At 54.7% G+C, this 15,622-nt stretch overlaps 6 protein-coding genes across 6 annotated transcripts; 5 read left to right on the forward strand and 1 right to left on the reverse strand.

Annotated features, from left to right (window-relative positions):
• The first annotated feature begins 85 nt into the window (after positions 1–85).
• GUITHDRAFT_152274 (hypothetical protein) lies at positions 86–802 on the forward strand. Its single transcript, XM_005833523.1, has 4 exons — positions 86–234; positions 292–464; positions 525–618; positions 678–802. Exons 1-4 carry the CDS (start codon positions 200–202, stop codon positions 745–747), a joined length of 372 nt encoding a protein of 123 aa, XP_005833580.1. The 5' UTR covers positions 86–199; the 3' UTR covers positions 748–802.
• A 1,074-nt stretch (positions 803–1,876) lies between these two features.
• GUITHDRAFT_86615 (hypothetical protein) lies at positions 1,877–3,810 on the forward strand. Its single transcript, XM_005833524.1, has 3 exons — positions 1,877–3,070; positions 3,127–3,520; positions 3,570–3,810. Exons 1-3 carry the CDS (start codon positions 1,952–1,954, stop codon positions 3,725–3,727), a joined length of 1,671 nt encoding a protein of 556 aa, XP_005833581.1. The 5' UTR covers positions 1,877–1,951; the 3' UTR covers positions 3,728–3,810.
• Positions 3,811–7,217: 3,407 nt separating this feature from the next.
• Positions 7,218–7,786, reverse strand: GUITHDRAFT_107387 (hypothetical protein; the record flags this gene model as incomplete). Its single annotated transcript, XM_005833525.1, has 4 exons — positions 7,218–7,344; positions 7,393–7,411; positions 7,463–7,571; positions 7,622–7,786. The coding sequence occupies 4 exons, from the start codon at positions 7,784–7,786 to the stop codon at positions 7,218–7,220; spliced, it is 420 nt and encodes a 139-aa protein (XP_005833582.1).
• A 1,231-nt stretch (positions 7,787–9,017) lies between these two features.
• On the forward strand, positions 9,018–10,422 carry GUITHDRAFT_162883 (hypothetical protein; the record flags this gene model as incomplete). Its single annotated transcript, XM_005833526.1, has 1 exon — positions 9,018–10,422. One exon carries the CDS (start codon positions 9,018–9,020, stop codon positions 10,362–10,364), a length of 1,347 nt encoding a protein of 448 aa, XP_005833583.1. The 3' UTR covers positions 10,365–10,422.
• A 464-nt stretch (positions 10,423–10,886) lies between these two features.
• Positions 10,887–11,261, forward strand: GUITHDRAFT_50836 (hypothetical protein; the record flags this gene model as incomplete). The annotated part of the gene is made up of 1 exon (XM_005833527.1): positions 10,887–11,261. A coding segment is annotated over one exon (375 nt), but the record flags the coding sequence as incomplete, so codon positions are not given.
• Positions 11,247–12,453, forward strand: GUITHDRAFT_48927 (hypothetical protein; the record flags this gene model as incomplete). The annotated part of the gene is made up of 2 exons (XM_005833528.1): positions 11,247–11,733; positions 11,993–12,453. Coding segments are annotated over 2 exons (948 nt in total), but the record flags the coding sequence as incomplete, so codon positions are not given.
• Positions 12,454–15,622: the final 3,169 nt, after the last annotated feature.

Here is a 15,622-nt window from a genome sequence, read left to right on the forward strand (position 1 = left end):
GCCAGATGTGCATGTCAAACAGCAGACTCGGCAGGACTCAGACAAGAAGATGGATCCTGGGAGGAGACCGAGGGGAATCATCAAAGGAGGGACCCCTGCTCTCTCCAAGAAGGGATCGGAACGGGTCCCTGCTGCCCCGTCGTCGTCAGGCTCGAAGCAAGCAGCAAGTTCTGCAGGAGTAGCCCCGAGCAGGTCGAGAATGGTGGCAACGAAGAGAGGAGTTGGGTTCTCAAGGTGCTTGCACCCTGCGATGTGTTGGAGGTCGAATAGCGCCTGACTGTTTCTCGACAGGGAAGCATGGCCGGAGGAGGAAAGCAACGTGGACGGGAATGGACGCGATGTAGTCTCTGAGTGCAACTCGATCCTCTCCGACGTTCGGAGTGTGTATGATCAGCTCGAGAGCTCCCTCGCCGCGCTGGAGGAGCGAGTGAGGGTCACAAACGGAGGCTTGCAAGGCTTTTCAGGTCTCGTAGCGTGCCCGCACTGTCGCTGCTGGATGTACTGAAGTTTTCTTTTCCCCGCAGAGTTCTCCGGCATGAACGGAATCGATGACCATGAATCTCATATGGGTGGCAGTGAGTTTCGCAGGATGTACAGTCAACTCAACGAGTATCCCTGGTGAAAGACGAAGAAGCCTGTTTTTTATGGCCGATTTTTATTCACTTTGTATTCTGCAGGTTCAATCCTTATGTCGCGCAATTCAGGAGAGGGCGTTCGGCTGACCTCCAATCATTCCATGAGCGTTAGAATGCTTGGGAACTTTCCAGGTCTTACATGTTTGGCAATAAATTTTAGCACCGTGATTGAACTTTCTCGTTGCATCAGGGCCTCAGGCTAGCAAACTTGAAACACTGATACCATACGGTACCGTCGGTCGCTGGTGCCACTGTCTGAAGTTCAAGGCTCCCGGGGCAGTCCCCTCATCACTCGGAGTCATCCGATTATCCCCGCCGTGTCCGAGTGAGTCTCCGTTGTCGGAACGGTCAGAGTCACGGCCGCCCGGCCGCACGGCGGCCCGGGCCCGGCCCCGGCCGTCAAAGAGTTTTCCGAATTTCAGAACCAACTCAGTATTATTAGTGCTATCGGCAGGGCATCAAAATAAATTGTTATAAGTTTCAAACATATTTCAGGGTCCGGTAATAATATTTCAATATCTCGATGCAAATCGGCTCTCGCGTTATAGGTGCCCCTAATAAGCAAAGAACAGTACTGTAATTTTGCTACAACAATGTGATTTTACTACAATAACTTTTTAAATAATGTACTGTAATTAATTTACAATGCTTCCATATGAGTGATTTCATCTAAATTAAAACTTATTAATTATTCAATATTTATTAAATTGTGCCTGTGGGCTGTACCAATAATGGTTGTAAAAATAAAACGCAGGAGAGGCGCGCAGCATGCAGGAGTAGGGTGGACAGGTAGAGAAGGGTGGAGGAGGAGGGCGCGTGAAGGAGGAGGAGGAGAGAGAGCAAGTTTGTCCTGATGCGACACAGAAGAGTGATGATGCAATTGATGCCACTGCACTCGAGTGAGTTAGAAACATGCACGAGGAAGAAGGGTTGGTGATAGTTTGACGACAAGGTCTTGAGGTGGAGAACAGCTGCGATTGCAGCCAGAAATTATAGAGATCAGTTGTAAAGAAGTAAAGCAAGAAGATCATTGGGAGGGATTCGGGAACAGGATTGTGATTTGGGTCCACTGTGGCAGCGTTGTTTGTTGAGATCAAGGAAGGAGCTACCAGCATCATAAAAAGATGCTGGAAGTGTAATGATATCTGATGAAGAAGAATGAGACGCATGAGTTTTGGCAAACCTTGTTCTAGCTTGTTTGGCTGTTCTGTTTGTTCATATTCCTGACATGTTCCCTGCAGGCAGTGGATTCATACATAGCGGTTTCACTCCAAAGCAACTCTTGCTGATATTCGTCTCCCGCCTCTTTGAAGAAGATGGCTTCTGCAAACAGCTGGGACCAGGGAGGTCGTCTCAGCAGAGAGGATTTCAAGAAGCGACAAGAGCTGGAGGAGCTTAGAAAGTCTGGAGCGATCGAGCCAGAGCGAGATGAGGAAGGAAATGAGATCAACCCTCACATCCCACAGTACATGTCCTCTGCGCCATGGTACTTGAACTCCAAGGGACCCACTTTGAAACATCAAAGGAATCTCAAAGTTCAGTCCATCACTGAGGGAGTTGCGGCTCGTGCAGTCCAGCCGGTTGGGAAGGGGAAGACCGTTTCGCGGACGAGGGACGAATTCGGAGAGAAGAAGAAGTCCAAAGATGATGACACTGATGCTCCTCGTGCAAACGGATATGATACAACCTATGCCGGCAAGCGCGACAGGTGGAACGGGTTCGATGCGGATATGTACATGAAGGTCGTGAAACGACACGAGCTGCTGGCAAAGGAGCGGCAGGCGTTGCGCGAGCAAAATGTCGACAAGTCACTGCAGGAGGGAGAGTCTTCTGCGTCGAGAGTGAAGCAGAAGGACGAAAGTGACTCGTCGTCCTCTGACGATGAGGACGAGCAGAAAGACGCGGAGAAGGCAGAGATGATCGACCAGGATGGTAAATTGGTAGGACAGCAACTTGACACTGGCCGACTGGGTATGCAAACAAGAGTTTCTGTCAGAAATCTCCGTATTCGTGAGGACACTGCCAAGTATCTTCGCAATCTTGACGTGAAGTCTGCCTACTACGATCCCAAGACTCGTTCGATGCGTTCCAACCCTAATCCAGACAAGAATCCCCATGAATTGGATTATGCCGGTGAGAATTTCATCCGATATACAGGAGATACTGTCAAGGTTGCCAAGCAGCAGCTGTATGAGTTGGAGGCGTACGAGAGAGGACAGGATGTGCACATGCTGGGTATGCCGACGCAGGCCGAGCTGCTGCACACCCAGTTCGAGGATAAGAAGACGTCTCTGGTTGAAAAGCAAAAGAAGCAGCTCTACGAGCATTATGGCGGGCAGGAATACGCAGAGAAATCCATTCCACGAGCTGTCATCTTTGGGAACACCGAGCAGTATGTGGAGTACGCTGATGATGGTACCATCGTTAAGGGTCAGGTGAGGACATGGATAGTCTCTTGACTCTGTCTCGCTGATTGTGTGCTCGGCTACAGGAGCGAAGGGTCTTGAACTCCAAGTACGAGGAAGATAAGATGACCAACAACCACACCAAAGTCTGGGGCTCCTTCTGGTACAACGGCAAGTGGGGATACGCTTGCTGCTGTCAGTTCATCCGCAACTCGTACTGCACGGGCAAGACGGGCATCGAGGCCTTTGAAAAGCAGAAGGGAAGCCGGATGGGTCTGACTCCCTTCTTCGAGAACTCAAGCCAGATGGTTGCGACGATGCAGGCTCAGATCCAGAACCAGAAGCAAGAGAAGAAGGACAAGTCTGAAGGCTCCAAGAAGCTTGCCATCGGCGATCGCATGGTCGGACGCTCGTCCGACAGTTTTGACAAGAAGGCGCTAAAGAAGGCGCTCAAAGACGAGGAGAGGCGTGAGAAGCATGGTAGGATGAGCCTTGTCCTGTGTGTAACGAAGCTGACATGTGGCTGCAGACGGAGAGGCGGACGAGAGGAAGAGGAAGTACAACAGCCTTTCGACCACAGACGTGACGGAGGAGGAGATGGAGGCATACATGCTCAAGAAGAACCGCGGGGACGATCCGTTAGCTGGGTTGAGCAAGGGTGCCAACAACGGCTACGACTTTGTGTAAGAGCTACTCTAGTTTGACTCTACTTGCCCGCGATGCTGCTGCATCGCTAACATGAACTAAGAGTGAAATGCATCATAAACTCTCTCGCTCTTACCTCTCGTGTGTCTCGCTCGCCTCTCGCTCCTCCTTATCCTCTTCACTCGCTCCCTCCCCTAAGAGTCTTGACCACCTCCCCTCTCTGTCCTTTTATTTCGCCGAAACTGAACCCAATAACCTTGTCCTTCCCTACTCCGCTCCCTCCGCTCCCTCCACCCTCACCTGCCCCTTCTCTTCCAGCGCCCTCCCTCCCCTAACTGAGACCCTCCCCTCTGCCCTCTGCTCTGCCCTCCCCTCCCCTCCCCTTCTTCCCCTCCTTTCCCTCTCCTTCCTCCGTCCTCTTCCTTCCCCTCTTTCATTGTCACTATTCTCCTCCTGGTCCTACACTGGTAGCCGCGGCTACCGGCCGCAGCCACATGCGCGATGCGCGATGGCTGCATGCGAGGCACAGAGCGGCAGAGGACGTGACGCGAGCGATCGAAGAGCTCGTGGACCAGCTCGAGTATCCCAGCATCAGCATTTTCGCGTCCGCACACGCGCCGAGGTACAGTCTGTGGAGGAAGGCGCTGGCAGGAGTGTTCAGCTACCAGGACCACTTCAACCAGCGGGCAGAGGAGCGAGCGAAGGAGATTCTGAGGGAGGAGAGGGCGAGGAGGGAGTTCCTCAAGAAGAACGCGCCTCTGACGACTGAGTTTGACCTCGATGTCGCCGTTACACTGCTGTGCATGGCGGAAGACAGCATGTTTAGACCCTTTCCCCCACCAGCAGCCAAGGAGCAGGTGGAGGGGTCTGACATGCTACAGGTCAGACTAGAGGACATTGAAGTGCTCGCGCGCAACGTGGAGAGGAAGGCTATCCGGTCGATCTTCCACGAGGCTGGGCAACATCAAGTCTGGAAGGACTGGTGGAGGGACGTCCTGTCGAGGATGATAGCGGCAGCCGAAGAGAGTCCGAGCTCTGGCGAGGAGAGGATCTCTAGAGAATTTTCAGAGGTGGAGGTATGCCTGCATCTGCTGGAGGAAGGAGTGGTGCACGAGGACTTGGATCGGAGCTCGTCGGATGTTCCCGCGGAGGTGCACGAGAAGTTGGAGGCGCTGGCGGACGAAGCAAGCATCAACGTCGTTCTCTCTTTTCTCAAGTCGTACGCCAAGGCCATGAGGGAGAGGATCAGCGCGTGCGATGTCTCTGTCGTGAAGCATCTTGTTGACTATGACAGGCACACTGGAGGGTTCCGACGTCTCTCCAGCTCCGTCAGGCCCACTGGCCCGACCGCTGCGTCCAGGAGAAAGGCAGGAGCAAGGACGGACGTCCAGGGTTCCTCCAAGGCTGATTCAGAAACCTTCGTTGCTGTTGTGTTGAAGAGCTTCCGAGACAAGTCGCTGTTTGTTCAGGTACTGTCATGGTGCATGTTGTGCCGCTGGGACCTTGACGGAGCTTGCTCAACGACAGGTGAAGTCGATAGAGTTCGACATGTTGTCCTCACGAGTCGAGCCATGGTTCGATAGCATCCTTGAGACTTTTGTTGACGTCAACTGGCGCACAAGGAGAAAGATCAGCCCCGACTCGCTCGCCGTCCATCCGAGCGTTGTCTCCTTCCTTGTCCATCGACTGAGCAGTCCGACAAGGGAGGGGCAGGACCTGCAGGCCTCTGATGCCGACGACCAGGAGAGGAGACATCAACTTGCGGCCCTCGGAGCTCTCGCCATCTTTGCGCAGAACGAGGAGAACGTGAGCAAGTCGGGCGCCCTCGACAGCCTCGTGCAGCTCCTCACGGGTTTCATGCAAGGCGATGCTCAGCAAGACGTCTTCACCGCCCGCTTGTTCGCGCTGGCCAACAGCCTCTGCAAGTTCGATGCGGTACTGGCTCCCCTCCTCGCCTGCGGCTACAGCGAGAAGGCGGTAAGAAGCCTCGACAGGGCGAGGGAGTCGGAGCTAGTCAACGAGAGCATGCTGTTCCTTGCCGTGAACGCCACAGTCAACCATGGAGAAGTTGTTGGAGCAGAAGCGAACTTGACCGAAGAAGCTGTCACGCGAGCTTCTCAGGTGGTAGATCAGCTGGACCCGACCAGGGGCCGAGATGCCATGGCGACCGGGTTGGTTGACAAGTACCTGAAACTGCTCAGAGCCATCGCAGTCCAGCATCCGGAAATGATCCCGGTCAACGTGATAGGGCAGATCAAGACGGCGCTGACCTACATGTGGGACTTGAAGTCTGTGCTGGAGAACGCCTGCCTGGTGCTGCAGGCAGCGTGCTGGGGGCACGAGGAACGGAAGCAAGCATGCCATGACAGCGGCCTATCCTCCTTCCTCCTCAAGTTGCTCGACCGATGCAAGGTGGACAAGGACAGCTCCCAGCACCTCTTCACCTCCATTCGCATCCTCTCCTCGCCAGCCTCCAGGCTTCACAAGGCAATAGCCCAGCACGTGGAGGTTTTCTTCCGGGTCCTCGACCTTCATCGAGGGGTCGGCAGTCTTGTGGAGAGCGTCTGCCTCATCTTCTGCAACATCTCCAAGCACGACAGCTCCAGCCTCCTGCATCACTCGGAGAAGCTCATCGACTACGTTGCTCAGCACGAGCAGGAACCCAAGATCGCCAGGAATGGGATATGGCTGCTGGCGAACATCTGCGAGGACCTGGAGTTCTGGGACCTGTACGATGACGAGTACGTTTATGAGATCGTCTTGCACCTCATGATCTTGCACGAGGACGACCAGGAGTTGCAGTACGCAAGTCTACACCTGGCGCTCCTGCTCCTTAAACAGCGAGGGGAGCTGCAAAATGAAGAGATGCTGCTGCATCTCAGGAAGCAGGTCCAGACCTCCATGCTGAAGCACAGCGAGCATGCCGGGATCTGCAGGTTCGGGGACATGTATTTGAGGTACTCGTCGAGCCTGTGACGATAGCGAGGAGTGGAGGCAAGCGATGTAAGAGGAGGTGCTGCATACAAAGGAAAAGAGTTCATTCCGAGAATACAAAACACTTTTTTCCTCCATCTTGAAAGGAGAGAAGGAGCAGGCACAACACCCCCCCCGTTGCTTCCCTCCTGTCCTCGTCATTTCTTCATCAATGGGGCCCAGGGGTCTTCAACGAATGAGCTCTTGTAGTATGGTCTCGCCCCTCCTCCCCCTTCGCCCCTCTCCTCCCCGCCTCTCCCTCCTCCTCTCCCACCTCCTCTCCACCCTCCTCTGCCACCTCCCCCTCTGCCACCTCCCCCTCTGCCTCCTCCCCCTCTGCCTCCTCCGAAGTCATCACGGGGGTGATGTCCTCTGCCTCTGAACCCATGATCGCCTCGTCCTCTTCCATGTTGCCATTGACCTGATAGGAAGCGTTACTGATGTTACGACGGCGAAGCAGGAAGCATCATCAGAACAGCGAGGCGTGCCGAGACCTTGTTGTGTTTGATTGTGATGGAAAGGACGATGATTGTCCCCTTCGTTCCTGTCGGCAACGATCTCACCACCATGGAGCAAGACTCCCTGCCACATCCCCATACCCTGCATGCGAATCCATGGCGGAAAACGCCTGCACCTCGAAGTTGCCGTTCATACCGCCAGACGGCAGATGAAATGAAGCATAGTATCTTGAGAGTCATCAGTACATGAGCTTCACATCAGGAGCTTCTCCTCACCCGGGAGTACTGCCATCACCTGCCGCATGATAAGCCAGACTGTTGAGAAGGATCAGGAGCAAGCACAGACCAGCATGCGGCATTGGCATCCCCATAGCGTTCGTTTGTAGAAACCTTCCCACAGGAGGAATTCCTGCATGTCCTTGCATCCCTGGAGTCCCTGGCAGTCCCTCCATCCCCTGCTTACCAACGCCCTCAGCCTCGCAGATCCCGAAGCGTTCGTATTTACCTGACCTCCCTGCTCCTCGCCTCCTCCTTGCACCGGTGGAGCAGAGTGCTTTCTGCCAGCTTCGTCCTGCAGCTCCTTGTCTTCTTGCTCTTGCCTCTCTCTAACCTCTCTCGCCCTCTTCCTCATCGCCTCCAGCCGCTCGCGCCTCTCCGCCGCGTCCTCCATTGCCCATGTGCCCTCCTCAGAGGTATCAGGGAGTCAACGGAACAACGAAATGTAACGGACACTGAAGCAAGACTGAACGGAAAGAGTAACGGTTTTGGAATACGACGTACCCTCCCGAGCGAGGAAACTGAATAAAACTCAGTCAATAAAAATTTCAAATTAACAAAGATCATTTGTACATATGATAGATTTCTGAGTACCCCTACCCCCAACGAATCATCCCCGCGCGCCATGAGCTGGGCGGATCTAGCCGACGATGACGACGACGACTGGCTGCAAGACTCGCCCTTCCCCTCCTCCTCCTCTCAGTCTCCTTCCGTCCCTATCTCTTCCACTGTCTCTAGCTCCCCTCCTCAGAAGACTTCAGGATTTGCCCCTCCTCCCGCCACGACCTCTGCTCATGCTCCCAACAGGGCCTCCTCGCATTCCCACTCAAGCACGCCATCCTGGTCCTCTTCTGTGCCCAAAGCTTCTGTGCAGCCGTCCCAGTCAGCTCAGTTTGGTTCCATTCTACCCGACCCGCCGAACTCTTCGAAGAATGCCATACCTGCGTGCTTTCGGCTGACACCCCAACGTTCGTCTGTCACACTACCCGAGGATATAGCGGAGCCTAAAAGGGAATCCCCGAAAAAACCTGAAGCTTTTGCTCTTTCCATGCCTACCTCCACGGCAACGTTTTCCTTCGGCTCAACAGCTACATCGAATTTCACGTTTGGACAGTCATCAACGACTAGTCAGTCTTCGTTGTTCAAGCAACCGGTTCAGACATCGACAACCGCCCAGCACGGTAAACTTTCAGCTGCTCCTGCACACTCGCGAGCCCCTCCAGCTGCTCCTGCACACACTCTCCAGTCATCCTCTCCCGCAACGCAATCTTTGATTTCCCCTATGTCGCGAACAAGTCCTTCGGCGCCTGCTGCAACAACAGAGATTGAGGAAAGCGTTGGGGTAAACAAGCACGAAAGCTTTATCACAAGTCTTTGCAAATTTAATGTGGCATTGGTAATAGCATAAAGCTGATTTGGCTTCATAGCTGACCTTCTTGCTTTTGCAGACAAAGCCAGCTTTGTTGGCCATGACAAAGTCGCAGTTACTTTCCCTGCGAATTCCGTAAGTTTTCAGATTGTTCATGCGCATTTGGGTACTGAGCGATATTTTCAGCATCGGAACCATCAAATATTTGCTAAGTCAGCCCACGAATAACGTCCAAAGGCCAGACGTGCAAGCCAGGATGTCCCAACCGTACCAAGGTTTCCTAGACGCGATGAACCTGAATGTGACATCGCTCTGCATGATAGAGCAGGAGACTCCTCAGATCCGGGCTCTTCCCATAGGAGTGAGGAAACGCCTTCAGATGGTCAGGGGGGACCTTGACAGGGAGGCCCGTCACAGGCCCTCCACAGACAACATGCAGATTCCTGTGAAAGTTCGGGAATACCTGGACGCCCTGCCCCTTGGCGTACGGGTTCATCTTCACTCGCTGTCAGGTTCTGTGGAGGAGTTGTGCCGGGAAAGCAAGAGCTCCGAAGTTGCTAAGGCTCCTGTTGTTGTCAAAGATGAGAACCAGGAGAAGGAGATCGAGAAACTTAAGAAGAAGCTGAAGGAGAAAGCAGCTGAGAACGCTTCCTTGATCTCAAAGTTGGACGACAAAGACAAGAAGCTGGCGCAATCGATCAAGGACAACGAGGCGAAGAGTCAGGAGATCAAGGATCTTCATCACGTTGTGGAGAACGTCTCCCGCAACTTCCAGACTCTGAAGGACACCCTCGTCCAGAAAGAGTCCGAGCTAAGGGCTTGTCACGATGAGATCAAGGCAAAGAAAGACATCATCCACAAGCTTGAATCGAAGATTCGGCACCATGAGAAGACCATCGCGAAGCTTCAGAACCTTGAGAACTTCCATGTTGAGCGAAGAATACCGCTCTACAAGAAGGCCGCGGCGTTCAAGAGGCTTGTCGCCGGGCTGCACGAAGAGCAGAGGGAACGCGTGAGGGAGGAGCGTGCTGGTGCGATGAGCTGCAGGAAGGAGAAACTGCGGTCTCTTGTGCGATGGAAGCAGTGCTTCATGGACAGCAGGGCGGAGGAGCTGGATGAGGTTTCTTCACGCTACAAGGAGATCCGAGCGAAGATGTCGAGGATCGCTAACGAGCTAGTGCCCCTTGGAGCTTTCATCTCCTCCTCCTCCTCCTCCTCCCCTTCGATTCGCAGGTCTTTCGAGCGCTCGATGATCAGCCTGCGTGAGGGATTCATGGACGTGAGCAAGTACCCTCCACGCACAGCGGGCGAGGAGGAAGAGAAGGCATCTCCTCCTTCCTACCGGCGTCCTGGACGCTCTCAGCAAGCTGACTACCTGCTCAACGACTCAGAGAATCAGCTTGCCAACTGCATGACGCCTACAGGAAAGCTAGGTTCCCCCCTGCCCTCTCCTGGGGATCTCCACCACACGCCCATCGCCACAGACCGAACGCGGGAGATCGTTCAGAGTCCGCAGTCGAAGGAGAAGACGTCAGTACAGAGGAATGTGCCCAAGGACCTGATCCGCTGGCTGCAGCGAGGAAACTTGTCGTCTACTCAATGACAGCAGGGACTTGGGCTGTTGGGTTGTTGGTTGATGAAGTAAATATGACACGAACGTGAGAGTGATGGAGAGGTTCTAGGAAGGGAGAGGTTCTAGGATGGAAGAGCTGATGGAAGAGGTTCTAGGGAGGACGAGGGTGCTGACAACAAGATGAAAGGGGAGAGGAGGACGGAGAGGTGGGAGGATTGGTGGGAGGCACAGCGTAAGGGAGCAGGGCAGCAGGCAGGCAAGCAGGCAGGACGGGTGGGATGCGGGTTCCCAAAAAAAAACTGATATGAGTTTGTTGGACTGGGGCGGGGAGAGAGGAGGACGGAGGGAGAGAGGAGCGACGGGGCGATAACAGCTAGAGAGGTAGAGGATGCGGAGACGGGTGGACAGTCGGCAGGAAGGGAGAAGGGGAGGAGGAGAGTGGCAAAAGAGGAAGTAAAGGAAGAAAGCGTCAAGGAGGACGGGGAGGGGAAGGGGACGGGAGGGCGAGGATCCGAGACCATGGGAGGCACCAGCTCTGTGTGTGCGGATGTGAAGGCGAGAGGAAATGCATTGTTTGCTGAGGGCAAGTACGAGGAAGCGGTGGAAGCGTACACACGAGCTCTGGAAGCGAGCGGGCAAGACCAGACGCTGTGGAGCAACAGGAGCGCGGCCAGGTTGAAACTGGGCCATTATGGCTTCGCCCTCGCCGACGCGCTTTCTTGTGTCCACCTCGCTCCTCGCTGGGCCAAGAGCTACTTCCGTCTCGCGAGCGCGTTCCTCGCTGCAGGCAGACCCGTCGAGGCAGCGGACAACTTCAGACGGGCGCTGGCACTGAGCCCGACGGACGCGACGATCCTGACGAGCTTGAAGGCGTGCGAGGAAAAGAGCGAGGGCGTGAGAGGACGAGGATACGTCTACTTCTGGGGACAGGCGGGATCAGCTGTGGGCGAGCAGGTGTCGTCAAGTACCCCAAGGATGCTCAAGAAGGCCATGGGCCGGCAGGTGCGGGACGTGGCCTGCGGGCTCGTACACTCGGCCATGGTGATGGGGAGCGGGGAAGTGCTGTGCTGGGGAGAGAACAAGTACGGGCAGTGCGGGACTGGGACGCAGGAGCAGACGGAGCACCCGACCTTCGTCGGCTCGCTCTTCGGAGTCGCGTGCATGTCCGTGTCCTGCGGGGGAGCACACACGGTGGTGGTCAGCGAGGACGGGAGGGTCTTTTCGTGGGGGCTGGGAGCCAACGGGCAGCTCGGGCATGGGAGCAGAGACAACTTGACGACCCCCAGCGTCGTGCAGGCGATGAGAGGAAGGGACGTGCTGGCGGTCACGTGCGGTGTCGGGCATACGGTCATTGTGCTTGCTGGGGGGGAGCTGTACACGTGCGGATGGAACAAAAATGGTTCTCTCCGCCTTCATTTTCTGCCCCTCCTCTTCATCCTGCTCCTCCTGCTCCTATCAGTTTTTCCAGAAACACCTCATCCTTCATCACACCTTCACTTCTCCTCCTGGTCCTCTTCTCCATCTCTCTCCCCGATCATCTTCCCGTTTCTCGTCCTGCTTATCATCTCCATCATCTCCATCATCTCCATCTTCTCCATCTTCTCCATCTTCTCCATCTTCTCCATCTTCGTACTTTCCATCTTATCGGCTGTTTGCAGGACAATGTGGAGTAGGGAGCACGAGCGACCTCCTCTCACCCCAATGCGTCGAAAGTCTGCGGGGTGAAGGGGTACAGCATGCTTCCTGCGGGGCAGGACACACAGCAGTCGTGACAGGAGGAGGGGAGGTGTTCACCTTCGGCTCCGGCAGCTGCGGACAACTCGGCCATGGCGACTGTCAGGACTTGTCCATGCCCAGGAGAGTTGGGGCCCTGGTGGGGATCGTGATGTCCATGGTGGCATGCGGGGAGGAGTACACCGTCTGCGCTGCCTTCGATCATAGGGTGTTCGGCTTCGGGCTGAACAACGTCGGTCAGCTGGGGGCCAGCTCGACGTCCCATCCCTACCTGAGCGAGCCAAGGCAGATGGAGTTCCTCAAGGAGGAGGAGGTGGAGCTGTGCAAATGCAATCAGAGCGAAGTGATCGCGCTGACGAGGAGAGGAGCACTGAGAGCGTGGGGGGGGTCGAGCTTCCCCTCCTCCTCCTCCTCCTCCTCCTTCTCCTCCTCCTCCTCCTCCTCCTCCTCACAGCTGCGAAGCATCGCGGGCTTTGACAGGAAGACGGTGCAGAGAATTGAGTGCGGCAGACGACATGTCTGCATCCTCCAGCGATCTACTCACGCACAGGCTTGCAAGGTCAGATGAAGTTGCAACGAAAATCGATGACGATGATGATGATGATGAGGATGAGGATGATGAGGATGAGGATGATGATGATGAGGATGATGATGAGGATGAGGATGATGAGGATGATGATGATGATGATAGAGATGATGATGATGATGATGATGATGATGATGATAATGATGATGAGGAGGAGGAGGACGATTGGAAGATAGAGAAGACAATTGTACGGAGGGGGGAAAATAGCACGAGTAGGAAGTGCAGGAAGACGAGACAGGTGGAAGGCGAGGAGGATGAAATAAGCTGCAGGCTGTTGGGGAAGCAACGTGCTGTGTACAAGCAGGGAAGAAGTCGAAGTTCAAGATCATCGCAGCGTACGAGGATGGAGAGCGAGTGGATCAGGTGGGTCGGAAGGGAGGACGAGGACGAGGACGAGGACGAGGATGAGGACGAGGATGAAGGAGGAGGAGGAGGAGGGAGGGAGAGGAGTCTTCTGATGCCATTACAGGGAGGGGACCGTTTCTCAGCTCTGCTGTTCTACGAAGACGGGAACTGCGAGTGCAACGTTAACTTTTCTCATCCCACTTCCCTTGCCGTGAGTGTTTCCCTTCAGATCTTCGTCGACGACAACTTCGATGGGACTTACGATGGCGAGCTGATCGCCCAGCATGCTGGGGAGGCTCGCCTCTGGATCCTACTAGGTCCTTCCCCTCATCAACCTTCCACCCTCCTCCTCCAACCCGTTCCTCCTCCTCATCCTTCACCGCCTTGCCTTGCCCTCATCATCGTATCCCCCTCTCTTTTCTCACTTCCAGCGTCATCTCTCCCCATGCTGTTCCTCTTTCCCTTCTTGCTTTCATCTAGACAGATCTGCCTGCTACCTCTGCATCACCTTCATCCTCTCACTTGGCTGTTGAAAAGATGGAGTTCACATTCAAGGCAGCCCTTATCATGTCAAGATTGAACCGCAGGAGGTTGAAACTTGATCGGCCATGCCTTCCCATCTTGAACTTGTCTTTACAGATCAGCTGCAAAGATTGTTTCGTCGTCTGCAAGACAAGCAGGTGCTCAACAGGTCTTGTTGCCTGATGGTTTGCATGAGTTCTGGGAGCAGAGAGAACAGCTATCACGAGGCCGGCCAGATGATGTTTGTCATGGTTTACTTGAGAGATAAGTGATAGAAGCAATTTCTTGCACTCCTCCCCCTGTAATCTTCACGTCAGGTTCAACAATCCATGCAAACCTGACCTTGCACGGATCAAACACTCCATCACAGTTGCGGAGAGCTCCAGGGAGGTTGGAGAGGTGACTTGATGAATGCCTCCATCTCCTGACGATGATAACATTTGTGTCTACAAGATTGAAACGAACATGGAAATCGACAAGACAGGAGCTGTGGTCCTGACCATGTGAAAGCTATCATTGTCATCCAATACCGATGTCTTGACGATCTTTAATCAAAGGGAGCCAACAATCCGAGCAAATTACTTGATAGACGTTGGCGTGCTACGGGATTGGATGGTAGCATTGAAGCTGATGATAGGTTCTCTTCGACGGCAGTCAACTACCAGGGTGCCCCCTTGAAGTCGAAGTATCCTCTTCCTCCCTCCCTCCCTCCCTCCCTCCCTCCCTCCCTCCCTCCCTCCCTCCCTCCCTCCCTCCCTCCACTCCTCCTTCGCTCTTCAGCTATGCCTGCCGCTCTCTTTCCGTCCATCCTCCACTGTCCCGCCCTGACGAGGCATCTCACGGCTTGTCTTGCAGGTCTTTCCTACTGAGATCTCCCCGGACAAATGTCTCGTGGACGATAAAGGTAAGAGGAGGAGGAGGAAGATCAGCAGCAGCAGCAGCAGCAGCAGCAGCAGCAGCAGCAGCAGGAGAGGGGCAGAACAAAACATCGCTGACATGCAGTGAAGGACTTGAGCCTTGTGTTGCCGGACAAGCGTCGAGCTTCACTGTGAAGCTTGTCGACAAGTATGGTAACGATGGTGATTACATAATGCAAGGATCGAGCCTCTGGATACTGATGGATTTGGTCAAGGTGCAATCTTCAAAGATGGATACGTGCAGGTATGTTCAGGGAGAGGGAGGGAGGAGGCAGGCAGGCAGGCAGGCAGGCAGGCAGGCAGGCAGGCAGGCAGGCAGGCAGGCAGGCAGGCAGGCAGGCAGGGAGATATGGGCAAGAGAGAATATTCAACATGACAGTTGAGAATCCGACGACCAAACCAAACAAGAATTTAGCTCAAACTAAGGGGCAGGAGTTCATGGACCATACCAGCGTACCTCTCACTGTCAAACTCAACCAGTCCCTGCCAGGTTTTCCCTTCCCTCACTTGCGAAACTTCCTTGAGATTTGTCGGGGCAGGCGGCGGCGTCGGAGAGGCTTTGGAAGTTGATATCGTTTCCCTTGGAATGTTTCTCGGATCCGGTGAGCTGGCAGTGCTTGTCCTTCCCCTGCCATCGCAAATCCACTTCCTGCCATCGAGATCGTTCGAGTCTGTCGGCATGTCGCCATGACCTAACATGGAGGCTCAGGACATCAAAGGGCGACGCTCATGGCGACGTTCACTGCCTTCAAGGCGAACAAGCTCGTCCTGCAGGTGAAGGAGCGGAAGTTGACATCATGTTGCCTTCTTAGATGGTCGGAACAGGTCAACATCGGACGTACAAGCCTCTTCAAGACAACTCGTACCATTCAAGTGCTTCCAGCATCGACTTCAGCCTTGTACTCCAAGATCACAGGGGATGGACTGACGAGCGGGAGTCTTCGGTCTGGTAACATGCTTGACTGCAGACCAGGACTGACTGTGATGATGATGATGATGATGATGAGAGGAGGAGGAGGAGGAGGAGGAGGAGGAGGAGGAGGAGGAGGAGGAGGAGGAGGAGGAGGAGGAGGAGGAGGAGGAGGAGGAGGAGGAGGAGGAGGAGGAGGAGGAGGAGGAGGAGGAGGAGGAGGAGGAGGAGGAGGAGGAGGAGGAGGAGGAGGAGGAGGAGAGGAGGAGGAGGA

This window comes from Guillardia theta (assembly GCF_000315625.1).
Source record: "Guillardia theta CCMP2712 unplaced genomic scaffold GUITHscaffold_29, whole genome shotgun sequence".
Taxonomy (NCBI): domain Eukaryota; class Cryptophyceae; order Pyrenomonadales; family Geminigeraceae; genus Guillardia; species Guillardia theta.

What these genes read in the sequence shown, in the direction of transcription:
- GUITHDRAFT_152274 (XM_005833523.1), top strand. Translation starts at nt 200, where the DNA reads ATGGTGGCAACGAAGAGAGGAGTTGGGTTCTCAAG. An exon ending in AGAGGAGTTGGGTTCTCAAG is followed by an intron (nt 235 to 291) that starts GTGCTTGCACCC and finishes GTTTCTCGACAG; the next exon opens with GGAAGCATGGCCGGAGGAGG. An exon ending in CAACTCAACGAGTATCCCTG is followed by an intron (nt 619 to 677) that starts GTGAAAGACGAA and finishes TGTATTCTGCAG; the next exon opens with GTTCAATCCTTATGTCGCGC.
- GUITHDRAFT_86615 (XM_005833524.1), top strand. Translation starts at nt 1,952, where the DNA reads ATGGCTTCTGCAAACAGCTGGGACCAGGGAGGTCGTCTCAGCAGAGAG. An exon ending in GTACCATCGTTAAGGGTCAG is followed by an intron (nt 3,071 to 3,126) that starts GTGAGGACATGG and finishes GCTCGGCTACAG; the next exon opens with GAGCGAAGGGTCTTGAACTC. An exon ending in GGAGAGGCGTGAGAAGCATG is followed by an intron (nt 3,521 to 3,569) that starts GTAGGATGAGCC and finishes ATGTGGCTGCAG; the next exon opens with ACGGAGAGGCGGACGAGAGG.